This window comes from Elaeis guineensis, unplaced genomic scaffold, assembly GCF_000442705.2.
Source record: "Elaeis guineensis isolate ETL-2024a unplaced genomic scaffold, EG11 Super_Scaffold_1000033, whole genome shotgun sequence".
Taxonomy (NCBI): domain Eukaryota; kingdom Viridiplantae; phylum Streptophyta; class Magnoliopsida; order Arecales; family Arecaceae; genus Elaeis; species Elaeis guineensis.
The window spans coordinates 1,106,577-1,131,529 of NW_027332424.1; the positions used below are offsets into that span (position 1 = coordinate 1,106,577).

Genomic DNA, 24,953 nt, shown 5'->3' on the forward strand with positions numbered 1-24,953 from the left:
TTTGACGGGAAGAATATGATTGAATGGAGAAAGGAAAAGAATGCATTATTACCCATAGAAAGGATATGAGAATAATTTTTTTTTTATGAGTAATTTTTTTTTAATTTATATTTCTAAAGTAGTTTTTATTTAAAAATAGAGGGTTTTTTTTTTTTAACTTTAAAGTGAAACGGGATTTTTTTTCTAGTTCTTTCTAAAAAAAATTATATTTTTTTTAAAAAATTACAATGATAGGGTAACGCCCAGGATATTCTAAACTCTCTACTCTATCCCTTCTCTCTATGCGTTTCGGCATTCCTTTCCTCACCACCATCTCCATATCCCCTACCCCATCCAAAACCCTTTCCCCTTTCCTCCGCTGCCGCCTCCTCTCCGCCCTCTCTGCTGCCGCGAGCCCCTCGCTCATGGCCGCATCCGAGGACTCCCTCCGGCAGGCCCTCGCCGAGAAGCAGACCGCCATCGACGCCCGGGCTGAGGCAGTCCGGGCCATCAAGGCCCGCCCTGGCGCCTCCAAGGAGGAGATCGACGCTGCCGTCGAGGCCCTCAAGGCCCTCAAGGTCGAGCATGGTGCCGCCGCGAGGCGCCTTCAGGCCGCCGTCAGCAGCAACGGCGACGGCAGCAGCAAGGAGGCCTTCCGGCAGGCCGTCGTCAACACGCTCGAGAGGAGGCTCTTCTACATCCCTTCTTTCAAGATCTACCGTGGCGTTGCCGGCCTTTACGACTACGGCCCCCCTGGCTGCGCCGTCAAGTCCAACGTCCTTGCCTTTTGGCGCCACGTAAAGCTGTCAATACCCTACTGTTGAGTAAAATCTTTTCGGGATTGAAACCGTCGATCTGATCTAGTTCTAGCAATAAACTTCAAGACGTATTTTTCCCTCCTATGCGCTTATATTAAACTAATTTCTCGGGGTTTTAACCCAAAGATGTGCTAAATTCTTATAGGTCGTACTTAACTTTTAAACACAGTTCTAAATAATCCCTGATAGTAGTTAGATTTGAGTTTTAGATGGCATCAGTCGATGCTTGCAGTGTTCTTAAAATCGTACATTCAGTTATAATGGTGATCAGTTGCCGGGAATTTATATTTACATTTGATTCTTCTTGCTAGTATATATTGCTTACTGTATTTTTTTTCCCTTGTATATTGAACGCTGAGTTACTCATTTTATGCTATTTAGTTTTGGAAAGAGTATATGATTTCTCGTGGATCGAATGCTTAATTATATCTTTAACACTTTTGTTTTGAAGGCAAAATATAACTGCTCCTAGACAGAATGCTACAATAATATGTTCGATTTGTTTTCTTAGCATTTTGTTTTGGAGGAGAATATGTTGGAGGTAGATTGCCCCTGTGTCACGCCTGAGATAGTTCTGAAGGCATCTGGTCATGTGGATAAGTTCACTGACCTGATGGTGAAGGATGAGAAGACTGGGACATGTTACCGCGCTGATCACTTACTAAAGGACTATTGCAAAGGGAAGCTCGAGAAGGACCTCACGTTATCGTCTGAGAAGGCTGCAGAGTTCAAGCATGTCATTGCGGTGTTGGATGATCTTTCTGCTGAAGAGTTAGGGGCAAAGCTGAAGGAGTATGATATCAGAGCACCTGATACAGGGAACCCCCTCTCTGATCCATACCCTTTCAATCTCATGTTTCAGACTTCCATTGGGCCATCTGGCCTGCTCCCTGGGTGAGATAATTTACGTGATATATAATTGCTCAGTTAGCAGGGATCAGTCTGGTATTTAGTTGCTATTCAATTATCTGTGGGTTGTAGGTATATGAGGCCAGAAACAGCACAGGGTATCTTTGTGAATTTTAAGGACTTGTACTATTACAATGGCAACAAGCTTCCATTTGCAGCGGCTCAGATTGGACAGGCATTTAGAAATGAGGTTTGTTTCCTTGTATTTTCTTCCTTTATTGAGGATATATAATTGTACTTTTAAGCTTAATCCAATAAAATTATTGACTTGAACCATATTATGTAGAATGACTGAACGTGTATTGGGATAGGTAACCCATTAGCCTAATCTAGTTGCAACATATGGCTTTGGCACAATTAATCTATAGGACTAGGCCAATTTGTCTTGCATCCTATGAAGAACTTGATTGTTGTAAACACCACCTGCAAGTGCGACATTGAAAATTCAAATTGAAAAATCTTCACATTTTATACATAAGTAAAAACTTGGTGTACTTTATTGAGCGTTCTATTTATCTAGTTGTTCTGGAAAACTTTCCTTAATAATGAATATTTATTCCCTAATTTAAACCATGCCAAAGTCTTACTTTATGTGTTCTCTTTTCAAGTCTTGTTGAACCTCGAAGGCTCTTTCTCAATTCCATGCTCCTGAATTCCACAGCCATCTGGCCATTTAGTCTTTGTGATAGATCACTCTTTCCCTTGGTTAAATTGTAATGCAATTTATAGAGAGATGGCATTTAGTTTAATCATAACATGTTCTCAAATTGTGAATGGATCATACTCTGGTTCATTAAGCGAACTCTATGTAGATCAGAGAATGCTTGGGTAGAGCACCTCTATGAACATATGTGCTAGATTTAAAATTTGATTATTATTCGATATGCATATGTTCATGCACATACGCAAGTATTCCCTTCATAGATATTTTTGGGACAAAAAGCAGTTGTCATTATGTAGACGCTTTCCTTTGGTCTCTGTCAATTGTTCCCAATCCCACATTTGATGCGTCTTTCTAATTTGTGCAATCAAGTTGCTAATTTGGCTGACTGAACATGGATCAAAGCAAAAACTTAATATAAGTATACTTATTGATAGTTGATTACTTTAATGACTTGTTTAATTGAGTTGATATAGACCTAATTGCATTACTTTAATGACCAACATGCTTAATTTAGTTCAATTGGGCTTTAGATTCAGTAAATTTAAGTATCCTAGTATATATAAATGCAAGCATTTCCCTTTGAGATTGAGTCACGGTAAACAACTCTCCCTGAGATTGAGGCACTGCAGATGGTGGATCATATAGAGCTGCTTCATCAAATGTGCACATACATATATAATTTACTTAAACACGAATTCGATATACTTCATTTAGAGTACAACTCACAAATATATTGTATTTGGGCTTTTCTTCTCATATCTTGAGATCAGATTTCTGTTTCATTAAATGCATGCATTTGAAGAATGTTATATACATATTCATGTATGTAAATAATTTACTTAAGCTACAATTGTTCAGGAACTCGCTATACTTCATTTATAGCAGAACTAACAAATAAATTGTTCTGGGGCATTTCTTCTCATATCTTGAGGTTGAATCTCTGATTGATTAATTGCATGCATTTGTAGAATGTTATATTTATTTTACACAAAAATGATATTGCTTTTCATGAAATGTCTTGTTTCTATTTGTTCATGTTAGTCTTAGTACATGTTAGTCTTAGTAAAGTAATATAATAAGAGTTTCTTAGAGTCCTTGGTTTGTCAAAGGTTAAATTTATTATCTCCTCTCTTAACTGAGAAAAAGAAAGGTATTGAATATTGATGTCATATAGCCTATGTACTTAAATAAATAAAAAAAATGACCTGAATATGATTGTAAACACCTGTATAAAACCTTAAAAAAAATAAATATGGCTACGTTTCATTAGTCTTGGCCGAAACTGGGCAGAACCATTGAAATTGACTGGCTGGAAGTTGGGGGTCAGTTTCAATTTGGTCTTGGCATCAACCAATTCATTTTGGTCAAATCTTAAAACCTTGGTTGAAGAGTGGGCTTTTCCCTATTTGATTGCCATGATTTTTTTTTATAGCTTCTTCATCCCCTTTCATAAGGTGAGTTCAATTCAGGGATTTTCATCTTGGTTCCCTGTGTAAGTTAATCCATCTTGGCTATGAGATGGATGCCAATTTAAATGGCTGAAAGCTGTGAATTACGACATTGATAGACATTAGTGGCATTTCATACCACTATATTATCAATAATCTCATGATCTTGGTTTTTTAGAAGTCACTATAGTTTAGAAATGACTTTGCAGTATATGAGGATGCCTTGAAGAGGAAATTTCCTCAAAATAAACTGTTATTACTGTTGAATCTGAGAAATGCTGTGTAAACCTTTCTATCTCAATCTACCTTTTTCCACCCTAGTTTTTTCTAATTATCGTTTGGTGGAAGAAATCTCTAACCAACTCCATGATGATGGTAAATGTGGGTCATGTTATGATTTGTTTGAACTGGAGGAATAACACTTGACATCACGAGTATAGGTGGATTGGAACGATGATCTGAGCCAAGTCCTGCTGTGGGTAGATAGACTCATAATTTAGAGTAGCCATGACAAATTATTGTCGGTTTGTAATCAGCTGCAGGCTGTCCTGGAGTCCAATTTGGTCATGCGCTCTTTCTCTCATTTAACTCCTGCTGAATTGCTATCGGTTCCCTTTGCTACCAGTATCGAAAATGCCATCGAAGTCTTGTATCGTGGTTAGTTATGAACATCCTTTTTTAAAAAACATGAGCCTTAGTGTATCGCCTTTATGCCCTAGACCTTTGGTCTTATCAAGCTAGATCTTCAACTAATATGCTGTATCTTTAATTTCTTTCCTTAGTGTGGTAAAGCAAGTAGTGGAAGCCACCCTTTGGACACACACATGCACACACATGTAGGGATGATATTGTGAGCTCTTCTACCACTTATAGAGATGACAATTTGCAAATTTGAGACCGTGTTGCCTTTATCTTAATTGTTAATTAATTCGAACCCTTGGATTATGGTTTCTGTTTATCTTTTTTTTTTTTTTGATGAATGGATGATTTGTTTATTTGAATATTTTTATTATGTTTTATAACAAAGTTAACTAATGATGGTTGTTTAACTAGCCAGGCGACACTAGGTCATAGTTTAGCCTTACAGCCTAGGGTGATCACCATTGTCTCTTGTTATGCTTTTATTATCTTATTATATATATTTTTATTTTTATATGAATATTTTCTTGATTTTCCAACCAAAGTTAGGTAATTAGTGCTCTCAAGCTGCCCAAGTTACCCTAGGTGATAGTTTAGCTCCATAGCCTATGTGCCTGACTAGGCAATCACTTAGTATAACATTCAATTCTTCTCTGATCCATCTGCTTCATTTATGTCATTATATTTTTTTATTTTGAACTATATTTGACAAAATAGCGTTTTAGCACACATTCGGTAGTACGTAAAAATATTTTGTATAACTATTCATCAGTAGTAAAGAGCATTTTCAAGATGTTCTGATTTGTAATGGTACTCAATGCATAAGACAAAAGACAGCACTATATATTGGTATCTTTTAGCTTGAATATAGAGATTGTTTGATTGTCTAACTTGTGAAAGGTAGAGCCTGGGCTTGTGATTTTGATGCAAGAATTTTGTGGGATGCTCATGTGCAGTTAGATATTGCTCTGTATGCATACATGTTGTTATATTCACTGACATACATATGTGCGGACATAGATAAACGTGTCTGCATGTATGTACAGGGAGACATGTACACGTATGCATGTACCTATATGGAGACAATTATGCATGGCTATAAGGGTGCCCTAGTGCTTTAGGCTCCCACCAATGTGTGCAGCCTTACCTTTGCATGCAGAGATGTTGTTTCCATGTTTTGAACCTGTGACATAGGTCGGAATGGAGCAATCTTACCATTGCACGAAGGCCTGCCCTCAGACAATTATGCATGGCCGCTAAAAATTGCTGCCTAAGTGGGCAGCCAAAAATTGGAGTAACTCCAACATCATGATGGTCAGGGTAAGGGTGCCCTAGGCATTCTAAGTTCCATATGTCACCTAGGCACCTGACTCCCCATAACAAGCATACAAGTGATGATGAAGTTGGTTCTAACTGACACTCATCTACCTGTCAATTCTAGAAGGCTGAGAAATAAACTTGCCATGCTTTAGCATTTTCCACCAATCAATATGTAATAATCTATATATTAGCTTTTTCACTAAAACTAATGTGTGCTACACTTCTTTAAAACAAATAAAAGCTTATGTCTATATTATCTGTTCTTATGATATTGCTGCTGCAGAATGTAAACTACAACTACCAGCTTGATGACAACAATGTTTGCAAGTGGTCGGAGACAAATTAACAACGTGACAGCATGGATGGAGTACTCAGTATAATTAACAGAGCACAGTAACGGATAAAAATGCATAGCTTGCACTCATGTTGTTGTCAAGCACATTATAACTTTTGTATGCAACTGACAATTTTCATCACAAACCATGGTAGTTCTCGATGTAAACTTTTTATGTGGCATAAATAATAATTATGAAATTGTATTGAATTAGCTGAGAGGGATTGGTTGGAAAATCAGTGCATTTTTTATCTTGTTTATGGTGAAATACCAATTGATGTAGAAAACTGCATGAATGATTGCACTGTTTTGTCATGTCCTAAACAGATATGTTCCCTCTGTAACATTGGGAAAATAAATGTTATTTTTTGGGGGGAGGCTTTGTTTTATTATTCACTAGATCTTGTTTCTTCTATATTGATTTTTGATATTATTGACCGAGTGATGATTAGGCGCTCTTTTTAGTTGAAGGATAATAAATGCAATAACTTGGGACTAAGTTAATGCTGTCTCTTAATTCAAAACTTATAACAAGTAGAAACCATAAGCCTTCTTTCTCAGGGTTCCTTTTTCTGTGTTGGAGGCCTGTACTTAGTTTGCATGACTCTTTGAGTATCTGGTTCAACTGTCAGTCTGACATAGCTTATTTTCTGTGACAAGCAGATTTCACCTCGTCAAGGTCTTTTAAGAGTTCGTGAGTTCACACTAGCTGAGATTGAGCACTTTGTAGATCCTGAGGACAAATCCCACCCAAAATTTGTTGATGTTGCCAACCTGGAGTTTTTGATGTTCCCTAGGGAGGATCAACTATCAGGGCAACCGGCCAAGACAATGATCCTTGGCGAAGCAGTTTCAAAGGTTGGCTTCTTTGACTGCCATATTATCACCTCTGTACTGATTCTATCTTCCATTATCCTTAATTTATTTTTTTGATATCCCTATTCTTCATTTGGTGTATTTTCTTTTAAATCTTATTTCAATTTGTTTTTATAGGGAACAATCAACAATGAGACACTTGGTTACTTCATGGGGCGGGTGTACCTTTTCTTGACACATCTAGGAATTGACAAAGATAGATTGCGCTTCAGGCAGCATCTGCCAAATGAGATGGCTCACTATGCTGCAGACTGTTGGGATGCAGAGATAGAATGCTCCTATGGGTGGATTGAATGTGTTGGGATTGCTGATAGATCTGCTTATGATTTACGTGCTCATTCGTATGTCGCCAACCCTATTGCACTAGAGAATACTGCAATTGCTTCTGATTATGAAAATAATCTCATGCAACTTTTACAAATTATAATCTCACGTAACTTTTACAAAATTATTATTCTTGTAAACAACTAAAGGACTAGTTACCATGTCATTAGATTATGTTGAATTGGGATTGCATTGAATTTGAATCGTCCTTGAAACTTTCAGCCCATACATCCTGCTTGGGTTGAAACAAGTAAATACAATAACGACTCTTTGTACGAACCTGTGCCCGACCAGCTTATACAATTAGGTTTCATTTGTTGTATACCTTGAAACAAGATAGATCAAGAAGAGGTATCTAGGATTTGGCATTGAAGTGAGGTGAGAAAACTAAACTGTTGAACGAAATGTGGTTAATATTGAACCTGCTCTCACTCCTCTTTTTCCTTAGTATTATTTTTCCTCTCTTAACCATGAATACCATGGCCTCCCTACTCATCTGAACCAAGCCTTTTCTAGCCCATGACCTGCTGCACTGTTTCCATTTTCTAGGGGCCTGCAGCTGGCCTTTAAGGACTTGGTCAGCTTATGATACCCTGTTGGATCTGGGGCTGAAGCCTATAACTGTTTATTTCAGGCAGGTCTGGCTGGGCGTTGGTTGGTCTAGATCAGAACTTGCCACACTTATGAAGGGCAAATGGAAAAGAATGGTGAATAAGAAACCAAACCTTGTCTTGTAAAAGCCCATGCCCTTTTTACAGTCGTTTGCAATTTGTCTACTAGTTTGCTTCATATGCAAATGGTCTTCAGAATTCCTCTTTAGAACATTAGAATCTCATGTCTTCTTGTTCAAAAGTTGATCATCATTAACTGTGTCTTGGCCAGCCCTGTCTTAGACGCCCTCTTAGCTGCTATTTACTGTTAGTTGCATAGGTGCACAGTCTTCTCATGTTTATGCTTGCCGTTCTTTTGTCAGAAATTTCTCCAAAAGGCTTATTTCAATTGCTTATTTCTTCTTTGTATCAGCTGACTCAAGCTTGGTTCATTGATGTCGAAGTATGATAATTTATTATGTTATTCAACAGGAGAAAAGCGGGGTCCTGCTGGTTGCTCACGAGAAGTTCACAGAACCTAGAGAGGTGGAGGTAGGATTTTCTTTCCCTCTTTTCTTTATGTATCTCTTTTTTTTTTTCCTTTTTTTTTGAAGTGTATGTGGGTGTATATGTTTTTTTTTTTCTTTTTGGGTGGGATGGGGTGGGGTGCGGTGGAGGAAAGAGAGGGGGGGGGGTGGGGTACAAGGGGTCGTGGAGCCCAAGAACGAAAACTATGGCAAACTATATGCAAAAATAAGAAACACCATATAAATCTGCTGCGACCAGGATAGAGAGATCTGAAGGGATAGTCAAGTGCTAAGTGTAGTTGTCACCCATTCCCCTAGTGGCAAGCCAGTCTGCTGGCTGGTTGGCTTCATGAAAGACGTGAATGACCAGGAAAAATGAAGATGCAGCCTGATGTACTGATATCCTTAAGCAGAGGATGCATTGATACATAAGCATTGAGTAGGGGGCAAGTTAATCCAGTGAATCACAGTTGAATTCCCTTCCAACCAAATTCTTTTGCTGTTCCGAATATAGCTGCTACACTCACACCCTCCCAGGCTGCACAGAGCTCTGCCTTAGTAGTTTTGTTGAATTCAATGCAAAATCTATGAGCAAAGTTGTAAACCATTTTGGGTCAGAATGTATGTTCTTAAACAGTCTTTGATTCCTTCTGTTCCATAGCAGTCAACCAAATGTAGAAAATCAATGATTATTCCACATCAGGGGTTGTAGGATTTGATAGATGGGTCGTTAGAGAGTGGAGAGAGTTGAAGGAAGGCAACGGTTACTTACCCTCATTAAATTCCAAGTAGTATTAGCAGCATTTCACTCAACAGGCAATGCTTTAAATCTTCTCCAATACCAGGGCATAGGTCACATGAACTAGATGGACCCTCTGAGCCAATAATTCGTTTCTAGGGCAGCCTATGCCAAACCATTTTCCGCCCGAATAAATTTGCTCTTGATATAACAGGGATTGTCCATACCCAATTGAAGCTCTGAGTAGGTTGTTGATCGATATGATCTGCCATCAATTTATACATATCCTTGGCACGAATCTTTTTTGATCCTGTTATGCACCAGACTAACCTTTCATTAGAACCATGCTTAGGAGTGCCTATGGGTGAGATCCTTTGCACCATTTCTTTAGGCAGCATCTCATTAAGTAACTGTGTTCCATTCACCCTCACTAGTTTTTAGTTCAGAGACTAAGATTCTGTTGGTGCATATCATTGTTGATGAAGATTGGCGTTCTGTTGAGAGATAAATTGAACAGCTACGGGTCTTCAAACAATTTTATAGTTTGACCATATCTTATCTGTCGCTAAAAAGTATTCATAATACATATTATAAGTCTCCCAACCCTTGAAGTTGTATTCTGCAGCCACAACCTCACTCCAAACAGATTCCTTATGTAACACTAATTGGGCTGCTGCTTTACTCATGAAAGCATCCTTTTTTAACCTGAATTTCTGAATGCCTGAACCACGTTAACAATTTGGGTTGCATAACAGCCTCCCTAGAAACCAAAATTAATATCCTTTGCCCAATCTTAGAAATGATTTAAAAATTTTTTCCAGTCTATTCCAAGTTGCTATATGTACTCCGCTGTTAGCCATAAGATAAACAGGAGTAGATGCAAGTACTGATTGCAACAAAGCCTTCCGACTTGATATAAATGTTTCGATTTCCAGCCCTTTGTTGATCTGCTAAACATGGTATTAAGATCAGTGACTCTAAGTCTGCTGCCTGAGTTAGGAATTCCAACGAATGTCCACATTCCATTTTTAATATTAATGCTCATCATGGATGAAATATGATCCTTGACATTAGATCCCAACTTTGGACTAACTTGAATATAAGATTTCTCCAAGTTGACTGATTGGTTATAGCAAGCACAATTTTCTTGAGTTCAAAAGCATTCCTTGTGATCTTTGGCAACTAGAAGAAGGTTGTTGGCTAACAGTAGATGTGATATTCATGGATCATGCAGGCTGGGTTGGTAAACCTTCGGTGTACCCCTATTCACAGAATTATGTAATAATCTTGAAAGCATGCTATAGCATAATATGAATGAAAAGGGTGACAATGGATACCCTTGGCACAGCCCTATTGAATAATGATAGAAAAAGTAGGTAGTAGACATAGCCTTGCACCCATTTGATGAATTTATTATGGAAGCTGAAATGATGTAAAACTGCAAATAGATATCTCCAACGGACCCTATCACAACCCTCTCCATATCAGCCTTGATCACCATGTGTGAGTTCTTTTTTGAAGCTTTCTCCACAGAACGTCCAAGCTCTTGAACTACCATAATATTGTCAATATTGTCAGTGATGCTGCAATATTTTGTCAGTGGCACTGCAAGTTTGAACAAAAGCTTCCTGTTCAGTGGACACTAAAGTAGGCATTAAACCCTTCATCCGATTCACCAAAATTTTTGCCACTATCTCGTATATAGTGTTACATAAACTTATTGGCCTGAAATGCTTGATCCCTGAAGGGCTAGACATTTTTGGAGTTAGAGCGATATAAGTTGCTTTCCATACCCTAAGCATATGATCTGTTAAGAAAAAATTCCTTAGCATCTGCGACTTACCATTTTTAATTATGGGCCAGAATGTTCTATAGAACATAGGTTAGAAACTGTCAGGTCCAGGACCTTATCTGGATCAACAGGAGCTAGTGTCTCCACCATCTCCTCCTCTTTGACCTCCTGAGCAAGTCTTCAATTCTTTTGAGCAGTGACCACTTTGTCAATTGAAGGGAGCTCTGCTGGGGTATCGGGCAAGGACAAATTTCATTTCACATAAAAGCGTTGCAGAAAGATAGATCTGATTTCAGCTTCATTGTCAACTGCTGTGCCATCTGATACATTTATCCTTAAAATTCTGTTCCTCTTTCTCCTAAGAATAGTAGATCGGTGAAAAAAAAAGGTGTTTTGCAATACCTTTCTTTCAGCCATTTGATCCGGGACCTCTGATGCCATATTTCTTATTGGCGTAAAGCTTTATCATATTCTCTGATTTTTCTCAGCAATGTAGGATGAGCATCAGGTTGTAAACCTCCATATGTCGTATCCTCGTGGTGCTTTAATTTGAGGTTCCAACCTTTCAATTTTTTTGAAGGAGGTACCCAACTACATGATTATTCCATCTTAGCAGCCCCTGCTTGGTGTTCTTGAGCAACTTCACCACTTCAACACCAGGAGGGAAGTTCCTATTACAATGCCGAGCCTGTCTAACTACTACTCTGCTGCCATCACATGACAACCCAAGTCTTCCAAAATGAAAAAGGAGGTGGCCTTCTAGGAAGCTGAGAGGCTGCTTTAACCAGTATTGGATAATGATATGAACCAATTCTTGGCAGATGGACCACATCAGTTTCAGAATAAAGATTGATCCAGTCTGTAGAAGCCAATGCCGCGTCCAACCTTTCCCACATTCTGACCTAGCCTAATCTATTGTTATAGCAAGTAAAAGGACTGCTAGAGAATTCCAAATCTATCATACCGTTTCTTCTGATGAATTCTTTAGACTTATGGATATCTCTATCCTCCCTGAATTCTCTGTCCCTGCTTTTTCTGGCATTGATTGTCAGTACATTAAATCTCCCACATAAGGCTGGCAGGCAAAGAGATAGCATCAGTGAGCATCTTCCGTACCATCCATTGTTGCCTACCATAAGTACTTTGCATAAATAACACTTGGAATCTGAGCCTGGGTGGGAGTCTGGCAAGGATATAATACCAAATGCAGCTTGTTATTGACACTGAAGAAATCAATTTGCTGCAAGGTCTTCTTTTAGATCAGCATGAGTCTTCCATGAAGCCCTTGTGCTGGAATTGCATAAAAATTCCAGAGATTCGAAGCATTCCCAATTGCTTATTGAGCGTCAGGTGAGTTTACGTATCCATATCCATATGTGGAATTGCAAATCGTGACCTGCATACTTTGCTACAGGAGAAATTGTGTTGCATTTTTCTATATATGATCCAGATAGACACTGCCATTCTGTTTTCAGATGGAACATGTCTGATCTTTGGCCCCTCCGTAAATTTCAGAAACTGGTTATAACTCCATCAAAGAAAGAACTTGGTCTTGCGTTCAAGGGTAGCCAAAAGATGGTGGTTGAAGCATTGGAGGTAACCTTTGCACATATTCCATGTTGCTAATTACTTAACCTTTTCATTTATGGCTGCTAACCAGCTCTTTGGATAGGCCATGGGTGAAAAAGAAGCATTGGAAATGAAAAAGGCATTGGAAGACAAAGGGGAGGTGGAGTTCCAAGTCTGTCCACTAGGAAAATTGGTGGTCTTAAAGAAAAACATGGTATCTATCAGTGTGGAAAAAAAGAAGGAACATCAAAGGGTTTTTACTCCTTCTGTCATTGAGCCATCTTTTGGTATTGGACGAATCATCTACTGTCTTTTTGAGCATTCTTTCTACACAAGACCAAGCAAATCAGAGGAAGAACAGCTAAATGTGTTCCGCTTCCCTCCTCTTGTGGCTCCTATTAAGTGCACTGTTTTCCCGTTGATCAAGACTCAGCTGTTTGATGAAGTGGCCAAACTCATAGCGAAATCGCTAACGGCAGCTGGAATCTCGCATATTATAGATATTACAGGTATGTTTGTAAACTATCAGCATCTGATAATAAAAGAACTCCAGTATTAATCAGAATCATGTGCTGTGGTGGGTAATCAACACTTCTTCGCATGGCTTCAAGAATAGAGGTTTTTTGCCAACAATCAATCATACGGTTAGAGGTTCTCAAATGTTTTATCATCTATATATTATTATCAACCAGAATTTGATTATTAGGTTGACAGTTCAGTAGATGATTGCATGACTGCCTCTTAAACAATGTTTTAGGAACCGTTACTGATAGCATTTTCGGAACCGACCCGAACCATTCGGTTCGGGGCATTTCGAACCGAACCGGCAACTAACCGGTCTGGTTCAGCCATGGATTTTGGCACCCGACCAAAAAAAAAAAAAAAAGGGAACCGCTCGGATCGGACCCCGAATCGAGCGGTATGTGGCCTGAATCGATCAGTTTGGCCCTGTTTCAGACCAAACCTACTGGTTCGGTGTGTTTAATAAGAGAGGGTGGCAGAGAGGAAACCGAAACAGGGCTGAACCGACCGGTTTGGTGCATTTAATGAGAGGGAGGTAGAAAGTTTTCCTCTCTTGTATGCTTCATTTCTCCGACTGGATCCCTCGCCCTCCCACTTCGAGAACAGCAAGAAAACAAAGGAACAAGATGGATTAGAGGTAAGTTTTCTTTTCTAGCTCTCTTTCTTCTCTTCCCCTCTTTTTTTTTTTTTTAAATCCATGAAAAATAAAAAACAAAAGGAAATTATGTCAAAATTTTATTTTTTTGTATGATTTTAATATATGTTGTAGATCTGTAGATGATCTACATAATGATACTAAAATCATTAATTTTCGTTAAATATATAATTTTTAAAATTAAAAATAAATTTTTGAAATAAAAAATTATTAAAAAATAAATTTTGAAAAAAATATAAAATTAGATTATTAATGAGGAATTTACAAGCTACTTTCGGCATAAATTTGGTATCGATTTATCAACATTGTGATGCATCTTGCGTATAGTATTTTGTGCCTAAATTTAAAAAAAAAAGATTTTATGCATGCTCACGGACTAAGAAATTTATATGTAGCATCAATGGTAGGATTCTACATGGATCTAAGATCAAATTATTTTTTCATAATTTTTTTTTATTTTTTTAATATCATTTTTTAAAAAATAATAAAAAATAATTAAATAATTTAAAAATATAAAAAATTAAATAAATGAAATCTATTATTTTTACATAATTATTAACGTGTTTATCAATTTTCAGGAATGGATCCATCGTGAAAGAAGGATCTAGAGCGTGACATTGATTGGGAGCATGGGGAGATGCTCTCTGGTCGGCATCATTGGATGTAAATGGTGTAACATAGAATTCAAAGGAGGAGTCACATGGTTGAAGCAATATTTGGCTGGTGGCTATTCGAATGTAGCTATGTGCCGTAAGTGTCCACAGGAGGTCTGTCAGTTGATAAAGAAGTACTTCACTGATTTTAAAGCAGCGAAAGAAAGAAATTCGAAGAAGGTAAAGGTAGATTGTCAAGCAGTAGAGTCATTTTTTTATCACTCTAGGGAGTCGGAGAAAGAATTTGCTTTAGATGATGAGCAAGCACAGATCGATGTAGCCATTCGGACTAGTTTAGATGATCAGTGGCAGCTAGAGGAGCTGGTCAGGCATAAAGCTTGATTTGGGCTGTCAGTTTATGAGGGTGGGTCAGGCTCAGGGAGCACTGCAGTAAAGTTTGAGTCATAGTTTAGGAGGACATTCTCAGTTAGAGAGTCGCTAGTAGAGGCACCAACCGTCTTGCATTCATGTTGGGAGCATTTGGTAGTAGAAAGAAGTCCTCTAAAGAGATTCCAACAGGATCACTATTCATGATTTGGATCCATATGCCTTTTCTAGTAGAGATTCCAAGCAACAGAGGATCGATAGTATGTTGAGGAAAGATAAAAAGAGAAATATATGGAAAGTTATTGGCTCTTGGTTTTATTTTAGTCACATCCCAGTGAATGCAGCAGACAATCCATATTATCGCTCTACCATTTCATTTATATAGGCTGCCAGTTCAAGTGTTGATCCTTTAGGATCAAGATATATCCATGATGAGCTTCTTGACAACAATGAGGATTTAGAGAAGTGGATTGTCTCATTTCAAAGCGATTGTGTATGGATTGACTGTGATGTGTGATGGTTGGACTGGTCCTACTAGATGAAGCATCATCAACTTTTTGACATATTATGATGGAAGAATATTTTTTCACCAGTCTATTGATGCTTCAGCTGAGGTGCACAATGTTAGCTAATTCTTAGATTGATGGAGGTGATTGACCAAGTAGGAAAGCGGAATATCGTGCAGATTGTCATAGATAATGGATCACAGTATAAGGCTGCAGGAGAGTTGTTGATGGAGCAGCGACCACATTTTTTTGAATCCCGTGTGCTGCATATTGTATTGATCTGATGTTGATGGATATTGAAAAGATTCGTAGGGTGTAGAAAATAATAGAGTCAGCACAGGGCATCATCAGATTTATATATGATTCTGTCATTGATGCGACAGTATGTTGGAGGCGATATATTGAGACTACATGTCACACGGTTTGCTACAATTATATAATACTTAGTAGTCTGATTGATTTAAAAGTACAGTTGTGTCAGATATTTGTCAGTAGTGAATGGCAGGAGAGCAGATATGCTAGGACAGGACTGAGGGGAGCACTGTGGAGAGTTAGTGACGAGACAGTCATTCTAGTAGCAGGCTGACAGGATAGTTGCGGCTATCAAGCTCTATATGAAGTGTTTCGGATGTGGATGGAGAGCGACATCCTAAGATGGGCTTTCTATATCATATGATGGAGAGGACAAAAAATAAATCAAGATGGTAGATCCAAGAATGCAGATCAGTACATCAGGATCATTGACCGTCGATGGGGTTATCAGATGGGTAGAGAGTGCACTTAGCAAGTAAGCAGCAAATAAAGAATTTTTTGAAAATTTATATAAATAAACTTAATCAATTATGATAATCTATGTGCAGCTTACTGTTTGAATCCGAGGTTCCAGTACTCCATATCTGGGATTGGCATAGATGATGAGCTTTTATTCGTCCTACGAAATATCATAGACAAGATAGAGCCCAATGCAGACATCGGGCATGTATTTTGAAGAAAGTTATGTTCAGTGATGTTATTACTTAGCGATGTCTTCAACAAATAAGACATTATAACAAATAATTTTATAGACGAAAAAATTTAGGGAGGGCACGTAATCATTTGGAAGTAATGTAGCGGTCAAAAGCAAATCAAAGATGAATCTATGTATATATCAATAAGTTTATGTTTATAATCAATCTTATTTTTGATTTTGCTGATTTTCAATGATTTTGTAGTTGAATGGTGGGTGCATTTTGGTGGATCTGCACGATATTTGAGGGATCTTGCCATTAAGATCCTTTCTCAGACGGTTTCATCGAGTGGATGAGCGTAATAGGTCGATCTTTACCCTTATCTACAGCAAGCAGAGGAACTGTCTAAAACAAAAATGCCTCAATATTTGTGTGTGTACTACAATTTGAGGTTGAGGCTCAAATTCCTTCAAGAGGAAGTTCAATTGAAGTACTCGAATCTGACTTGTGATTTTGTTGGTGAAGATGATGTTGGGGATCCGATGATCGAATGGGTTATTAGTCAGCAGCAGGATCCAGAGCTTAATGAGTCAGGATTGTCTCCACGATCAGCCAGTTTTGTTGCTAGGAGGCTGGGGTGGACGTCTCTCAGTGGGCAAACAGCAACATTCCATCTAGACTTCCAACTGATACGTCATAGCATCCAACCTCGCAACCCAGCAGGCAGAGTGAGATAAGAACAAAAGAAAAGGAAAGGCAAGTGCGGTCCCAATAGAGTCCGAGCATTCGGTTCACTCAGATTCAGATACCAGATGGAGCAGTGATGGTAATTCTTCAGCTGATCATGGATCTGATGATCATAATGGGATTGGAGGATAGAAGACAGTCAGTTAGTGGTCTTCGATTCATTGATGAGTCTCAGTTTACGTATGCTATGCAAGATAGAGATCACGGTGTACGTGCTGGTAGAGCCCATGATGATACGATTTCATACAAACGATGGGCTCCATGAGATCGTTCAGGATAAGATGCAGCTACAGATGACTTCACACGTGTAGGGTTTATAGATGTGTCAGGTTCATCTTCGTATTCTGGATTTTTCTATCCACAGCCATAGCCACCTTATAATCCTTATGGATATGGATATGGTACATCGAAGACATCTTCGAGTGGCTATTATCCATGCAATCCGAAGTATCTTACGAATCAAAATTTGCTATCGGTATATTTGGATGGGCCCCTTTACAGTCGTGCTATCAGTCTGAGGATACTGCTCAGAGTCAGGATCTCAGTGATACTTCGAGGGTGAGTTATGATTCAGCACGCCTATCTTATGGAATGAATGCAGAGGATTATAGAGCTATATGGCTAAAGGGATGGACTAATATTTTTTCTTAGTATATAAATGATACTGCTATTTATGGATATCGATGATCGATCAGATTCTGATGATCCATATGTATTTAATATTTTTAGATTTTTTAATTGATTTAAACATTTTAGGATCCAATGATATCTTATCTATATCTTGATTATTTAAGAATTAGGATGCTAAATAATATTATGTCACACTTAGATTCGTATCATATAAGATTAACATTGTATTCGAGACTTCCGAGTAATACAAACATTAATTAATATCACTAAACAATTTGAATACTTCTTTCTAAAAGAAAAAATATTGAATACTTCTTTCAAAAAAAATAAAAAAAAATTGGTGTGCTGGTTTGACCGGCACGCCTGGCTGTATCGTGTCGGTATGGTATGGAACCGATACTGTACCGACCGGCATGCTTGGTCGTATCGTGTCGGTATGGTATGGAATCGATGCCGTACCGACCGGCGATCGGCACGGTGGTCGGTATCCAATATTTTCAAAATCGATATCGGCTGCGTGCTGGTTGTCGGTCGGTACAGTACGGTATCGATTCCATATCGTACCGACACAGTACGGCCAGGCATGCCAGTCAAACTGACACGCCAATTTTTTTTTTATTTTTTTGAAAGGAGTATTCAATGATTTTTTTAAAGGAGTATTTAAATTGTTATTTAGTGATATTAATTAATGTTTGTATCATTCGAAGTCTCGGATACGACGTTAATCGCATGTGATACGAATCTAAGTATGATATAATGTTATTTAGCATCTTAATTCTTAAATAATCAAGATAGATAAGATATCATTGGATCCTAAAATATTTAAATCAATTAAAAAATCTAAAAATACTAAATATGTATTGATTATTAGAATATGTCGACCATCTTATTTTAGAAATAGCACTATCATTTATATATTCAGGAGGAACATCAGTCCATCTCTCTAGCCATATAGCTCTATAATCCTCTTATTCATTACATAAGATAGGCATGCTGGATCATAACTCACTCTCGAAGTATCACTTAGGTTCTGGCTCGGAATGGTATCCTCGGATTGATAGCATGACTGTAAAAGAGTCCATCCAAATATATGACAGTAAATTTCCATCCGTAAGATGCTCCGGACTGCATAGGATAGTAGCCACTCGAAGATATCTCCATGCACCATATCCATATCCATATCCGTAAGAATCATAAGGAGATTGTGGCTGCGGATATGAGGATTTAAAATACGAAGATGAATCTGACACATCTATGGATCTTACTCCATGTGCGAGGTCATCTGTAGCTACATATGTCTTGAACGACCTTGTGGAGCTCGTCATCTGTATGAAATCATATCATCGCGGGCTCTATTAGCACGTACATCATGGTCTCTATCCTGTGTGGTATGCATAACCTGAGACTTATTAGTGAATCGAAGACCCATCAATTGGCTGCGTCTGCTGTCCTCCGGTCTCACCATGATCATCAGATCTATGACCAGCTGAAGAACTACTATCACTTCTCCATCTGGTATCTGAATCTAAGTGAATCGAATGCTCGGACTCTACTGGAGTCGCACTTGCCTTTTCTTTTCTTTTGTTTTTATCTCGCTCTACCTGTTTAGGCTGCGAGGGTGGATGCTGTGGCGTATCAATTGGAAGTCTAGATGGAATGTTGCTGCTTGCCCACTGAGAGGCGTCCATCCTAGTCTCGCTAGCAACAAAATGGCTGGTCTTGGAGGTGATCCTGGCTCATTAAGCTCTGGATCTTGCTGCTGACTCATAACCCATCTGATTATCGGATCTTTAGCTTCATCTTCGCCAACAAAATCATTACAAGTTGGATTCGAGTATTTCAGTTGAACTTTCTCTGAAGGAATTTGAGCCTCAATCTCAGATTGTAGTGCACATATATAAGATCGTTGAGACGTTTCTGTTTTAGACGGTTCTTCTGCTTACTGTGGATAAGGGCAAAGGTCGACCAGTTACACTCACATCCACTCGATGAAACCGTCTAAGAGAGGATTTTGATGGCAAGATCCCTCAGATGTCGTGCAGATCCACCAAAATGCACCCATCATTCAACTGCAAAATCATTGAAAATCAGCAAAATCAAAAATAAGATTGAATATAAAAATAAACTTATTGATATATATCTGGATTCATCTTTGATTTGCTTTTGACCACTATATTACTTTCAAATGATTCTGTGCCCTCCCTAAATATTTTCATCTATAAAATTATTTATTATAATGTTTTACTTGTTGAAGACATCGCTAAGTTAATAAACATCACTGAACATAACTTCTTCAAGATACATAGCTGTGATGTCTGTATTGGGCTCCATCTTGTCTATGACATTTCATAGGACAGACAAAAGCTCGTCATCCATGCCAATCCTAAGTATGGAGTACTGGAACCTCGGATTCAGATAGTAAACTGTACATAGATTGTCATAATTGATTAAATTTATTTATATAAATTTTTAAAAATTTTTTGATTTACTGCTTACTTGCTAAGTGCAACTCTCTATCCATCTGATAAGTCCATCGACAGTCGATGATCCTGATGTACTCATCTGCATGTTTTGGATCTGCTACCTTGATTTGTTCCTTTGCTCTCTCTATCATATGATATAGGAAGCTCATTTGAGAGTATCGCTCTCCATCCACAGTCCGAAGCACTTCTTACAGAGGCTTGATAGTCAGCACTATCTTCTCAGTCTGCTGCCAGAATGACTATCTCGTCACTAGGCTCTCCACAGTGCTCTCAGTGCCTGCCCTAGCCTATCTACTCTTTGCCATTCACTACTGACAAACATCTGACACAGCTGTATTTCTTATCAATAGGCTACTAAGTGCTATATAATTGATAGCAAATTGTGTGACATCTGACCTCAATATATCGCATCCAACATACTGCCGTATCAATGATAGGACCCATGTATGGTTATTTATGAATTTAGTGATGCACTGTGCAGACTCTACTGTCTTCTGCACCCTACGAATCTTTTCAATATCCATCAACATCAGATCAATACAATGTGCAGCACATAGGGTCCAAAAAATATGTAGTCGCTGCTCCATCAACAACTCTCTTATAGCCTTATATTGTGGTCTATTGTCTGTGACAACCTGCACGATATTCCACTCTCCTACTTGATCAATTACCTCCATCAATTTAAGGATGTAGCTAGCATTGTGCATCTCAGCTGAAGCACAATAGACTTGTGGAAAAATATTCTTCCATCATAATATGTCAAAAAGTTGATGATGCTTTGTTCAGTAGGATTAGTCCAAACAGTCAATCCATACACAGGCCACTTGCTCTGAAATGAGGCAATCCACTTCTCTAAATCTTCCTTATTGCTGTTAAGAAGCTCACCATGGATATCTCTTGGTCCTGGAGGATCAACATCTGAACCGACAGCTTGTATAGATAAAATGGCAGAGTGATAATATGGATTGTCTGCTGCATTCACTAAGATGTGACTGAAATGAAACCAAGAGCCAATAACTTTCTACATATCCCTCTTCTTATCTTTTCTTAACATACTATCGATCCTCTGTTGCTTGGAATCTCTATTAGAAAAGGCATATATAGATCCAAATCATGAATACTGGCTCTTGTTGGAATCTCCCTAGAGGATTTTTTTTTACTATCAAATGCTCTCAACATGGATGCAAGACGGCTGGTGTCTCTACTAGCTGGCTCTCTAACTGAGAATGTCCTCCTAAACTGACTCAGACTCTGCTGTAGTGCTCCTTGAGCCTGATCTGCCCTCATAAACTGGTGTCCCAAATCGAACTTTATGCTTGGCTAGCTCCTCTAGCTACCACTGATCATCTAAACTCGTCCGACTGGCTATATTGATCTATGCCTGTTTATCATCTGGAGCAAATCCTTCCTCTGACTTTCTAGAGTAATAAGAAGGTGGCTCTGCTGTTCGACGGTCCACTTCTGTTTTTTTCAAATTTCTTTCCTTCGCTGCTTTAAAATCAGCAAAGTGCTTCTTCATCAACTGACGGACCTCCTGTAGAAATTTATGGTGCATAGCTACATCCGGATAGCCGCCAGTCAAATGTTGCTTCAACCATATGACCTCTCTTCCTTTGAATTTTATGTTACACCATTTACATCTCTAATGATGCCGACCTGAGATCATCTCCCCATGTTCTCAACCAATGTCACGCTCTGGATCCTTCTTTCGTGATGGATCCATTTCTAAAAATTGATAAGTAAATTACTTTAATAATTACGTATAAATGATAGATTTCATTTACCTAAATTTTTTATATTTTTTAAATTATTTAATTATTTATAATTATTTTTAAAAAATTATATTAATAAAATAAAAAAATTATGAAAAAAATAATTTGATCTTAAGTCCATTTTAGAATCCTACCATTGATGTTACATATAAATTTTTTTGTCCGTGAACATGTATAAATTTTTTTTTTTTAAAATTTAGGTATAGAATACTATGCGCAAGATGCGTCACAACATTGATAAATCGACACTAAATTTATTCCGAAAGTAGCTTGTAAGTCCCTCATTAATAATCTAATTTTATATTTTTTTTCAAAATTATTTTTTAAATATTTTTTATTTTAAAAATATATTTTTAATTTTAAAAATTATATATTTAGATCTACAACATATATTAAAATCATACAAAAAAATAAAATTTTGACATAGTTTTTTCTTGTTTTTTCATTTTTTATGGATTTAAAAAAGAAGTGGGGAAGAGAACAAAGGGAGTTAGGAGAGAAAACTTATCTCTAATCCACCTTGTTCCTAAAATTTTCTTACTGTTCTTGAAGTGGGAGAGCAAGAGATTCAGTTGGAGAAATAAAGAATACACAGAGGAAGCCGAAATGCCTCCCTCTCTTATTAAACGCATCGAATTGGGTGGTTCGGTCCGAAATAGGGCCAAACCGATCGGTTCAGGCCACATACCGTTCTTTTTATTTTTTTTTTTAGTTCGGGTGTCGAAATTCACGGCTGAACCAGATCGGTTAGGTGCCGTTTTGATTCGGAATGCCCCGAACCAGGCGGTTCGGATCGGTTCCGTAAATGCTGCTCTCAAGTATATCGGATAATTGTTGTGATTGTGGTGATGCAATGAAATATGCAGATCTACTTAACTAGGACATTATACCACACAGTAGTTTTATAAGTACTTGTTAGTGGATAAATGATTCATTTAAGCGAGCATCAGACTAAGCTGCATATAATTTACCATTTAGCTGGTTTTTCCTGCAGGCACGTCGATAGGGAAACGTTATGCAAGGACAGATGAGATTGGTGTCCCTTTTGCCATAACTGTTGATTCCACTACTAGTGTGACGATACGTGAGAGGGACAGCAAGGAGCAGATCCGTGTGAGCATAGATGAGGTGGCTTCAGTTGTGAAAGAAGTCACAGACGGACAAAGCACATGGGCTGATGTGCTGTGGAGATACCCAACCCACGCTGCTCCACATGCTGATGAGTGAAGAGGCTGGTTGAATATATATAGTGATGGGTGAGCAATCCCATGTCGCTGAATTTTCAAATTAACGGAAGTTATTATGCTAGTGATGTCAAGTTAACCAGGAAAAAGAAGATTTATCTTGCTTGCTTGATTATTTATATTCTGTAATGGTGGGGTCAGCTTGATTTGATAAATTGATGGGTATATAGTGTATATGATAAAGTACGTACCTTTAAGATAAAATTTTTGATCTTTTAAGTGGAATCATGTGCATCGAAGTAATTGTTTCTGGTGATAATGATTCAACATGTGTGAAATATTGCTGTACATGTTTTAAACAAACGTTGAAAGAAATTCCAAAGATAAAAATCTGCGATTTATGGATGGTTTAGAATGACATTTTGGTTATTTGAGTTTGTAACTTTGCTCCTTAACATTAACTGATGACTTGGGCCATATAAGACAAACAAGACATGCGTTTGAATTTCCCTCACCCGGTGGCTGCTATACTTTGGAGCAACCGCTGTCGTATATTGGAGGATTGTGTAGGTGAGCTCATAATAGTGACTAACGCCTGCTTATGAGTGTCAACTAATTCGCAAACCGGGAACCCTGGATTAAGACTTTGTCAAATACGAAGACAAGCTGAAAGACTCAGGCGATTTTCTTCATCAGCTTGAGTGGGTACAAAATCATCTACATGTTTTATCAAAACTGAAGTTAGGATTAAGATTTAAGACCTCATCCAAGCAAGTGTATGATCTCAATGATATTTGTGAAATATTCATTGTGAACTAGGATTAGGATTAGAGGGATGCTAAGAGGAATCTTTTCTTATTTGATACCCAGATTTTGCGCTTACTTTTCACGATTTTTGGAATGACTTGATCGAAGGTGAAATTTCGCCATTGATTTGGTACGTGTCAGGGGATTGATTTCTACCCAGATTTTGATGATATCCTGCAAATGTATTCTTTTGCTATAAAAAAGGCGTGCCTGACTAAAACAAATGCATCAATTAAGTTAGAGTAATGTCAAGCGAAGCAAAAACTGGACCATTTCTTGGAAAATAAGGGAAAGATGTATTCCAGTGGCTTTTTTTCTTCAAAATCACCTGATAAAAACCAACGGCAAAAATTATAGGTGGTCTTAGATCATTAGTGATCCTCATTTTGGAGTTGTCTAATCCTGATAATTTAAGATCACCATATTTGGTATGCTATATTCTTGTAATTAAAGATTTTTAGATATTCATGAGTAACATATTTGACATTCCATAAGAATCTAAAATCATGGACCAAATAATATCAACTATCCTGATATATTCCATAAAATATATTTATTAATAAAATAAAATATATTATAATAAATTATTAATAACTTTTTAATGTATTAATTATTAATATATTTCATAAAACCATATTAAATAATCCTAAAAACTATTAATCCTATAAAGTGTAAATCCTATGAAAATACATTAATTGCTATTATAGAATTAATACTTTATTATATTATTTTTTAATATTAATATTTATTTTGATTAGGAAAATAAGGTAATTATAAGCAACATATTGATTACTTAAATAACATAAATGCGATGTACAATAATACATTTCAATTATAATTGATTAATAATATTTTATATAATAACATATATCTAAATACGATATATATAATATTAATATAATAAATATAATATATAATATTAATATAATAAATATAGTATATAATATTAATATAATATATTAAATATATTGATATATTAATTTTTTTTGCTGGACTGTGGGCCTTTTTGCCCCAAACTATGAGTCCAAAATACTATACTACGATGATTTTGGATATCTAACCTTAAGAGTGGATTTCATATCTTTGTATTAGGTAGTGATTTAAGGAATATGAGTAATTTGGGATCACTACCACGTAAAATTATGATAATACAATCAAACATAGTAATCTTGTCATCTTTAGCCACATCATC

The 24,953-nt window shown here is 37.4% G+C and overlaps 1 protein-coding gene across 1 annotated transcript; it reads left to right on the top strand.

The window, feature by feature from the left end:
* The first annotated feature begins 248 nt into the window (after positions 1-248).
* LOC105035754 (glycine--tRNA ligase, mitochondrial 1) lies at positions 249-23,239 on the top strand. The gene is made up of 9 exons (XM_073250463.1): positions 249-776; positions 1,309-1,691; positions 1,779-1,896; positions 6,775-6,969; positions 7,105-7,332; positions 8,397-8,453; positions 12,475-12,555; positions 12,632-13,037; positions 22,765-23,239. Exons 1-9 carry the CDS (start codon positions 282-284, stop codon positions 22,995-22,997), a joined length of 2,196 nt encoding a protein of 731 aa, XP_073106564.1. The 5' UTR covers positions 249-281; the 3' UTR covers positions 22,998-23,239.
* The last annotated feature ends 1,714 nt before the right edge of the window (positions 23,240-24,953 follow it).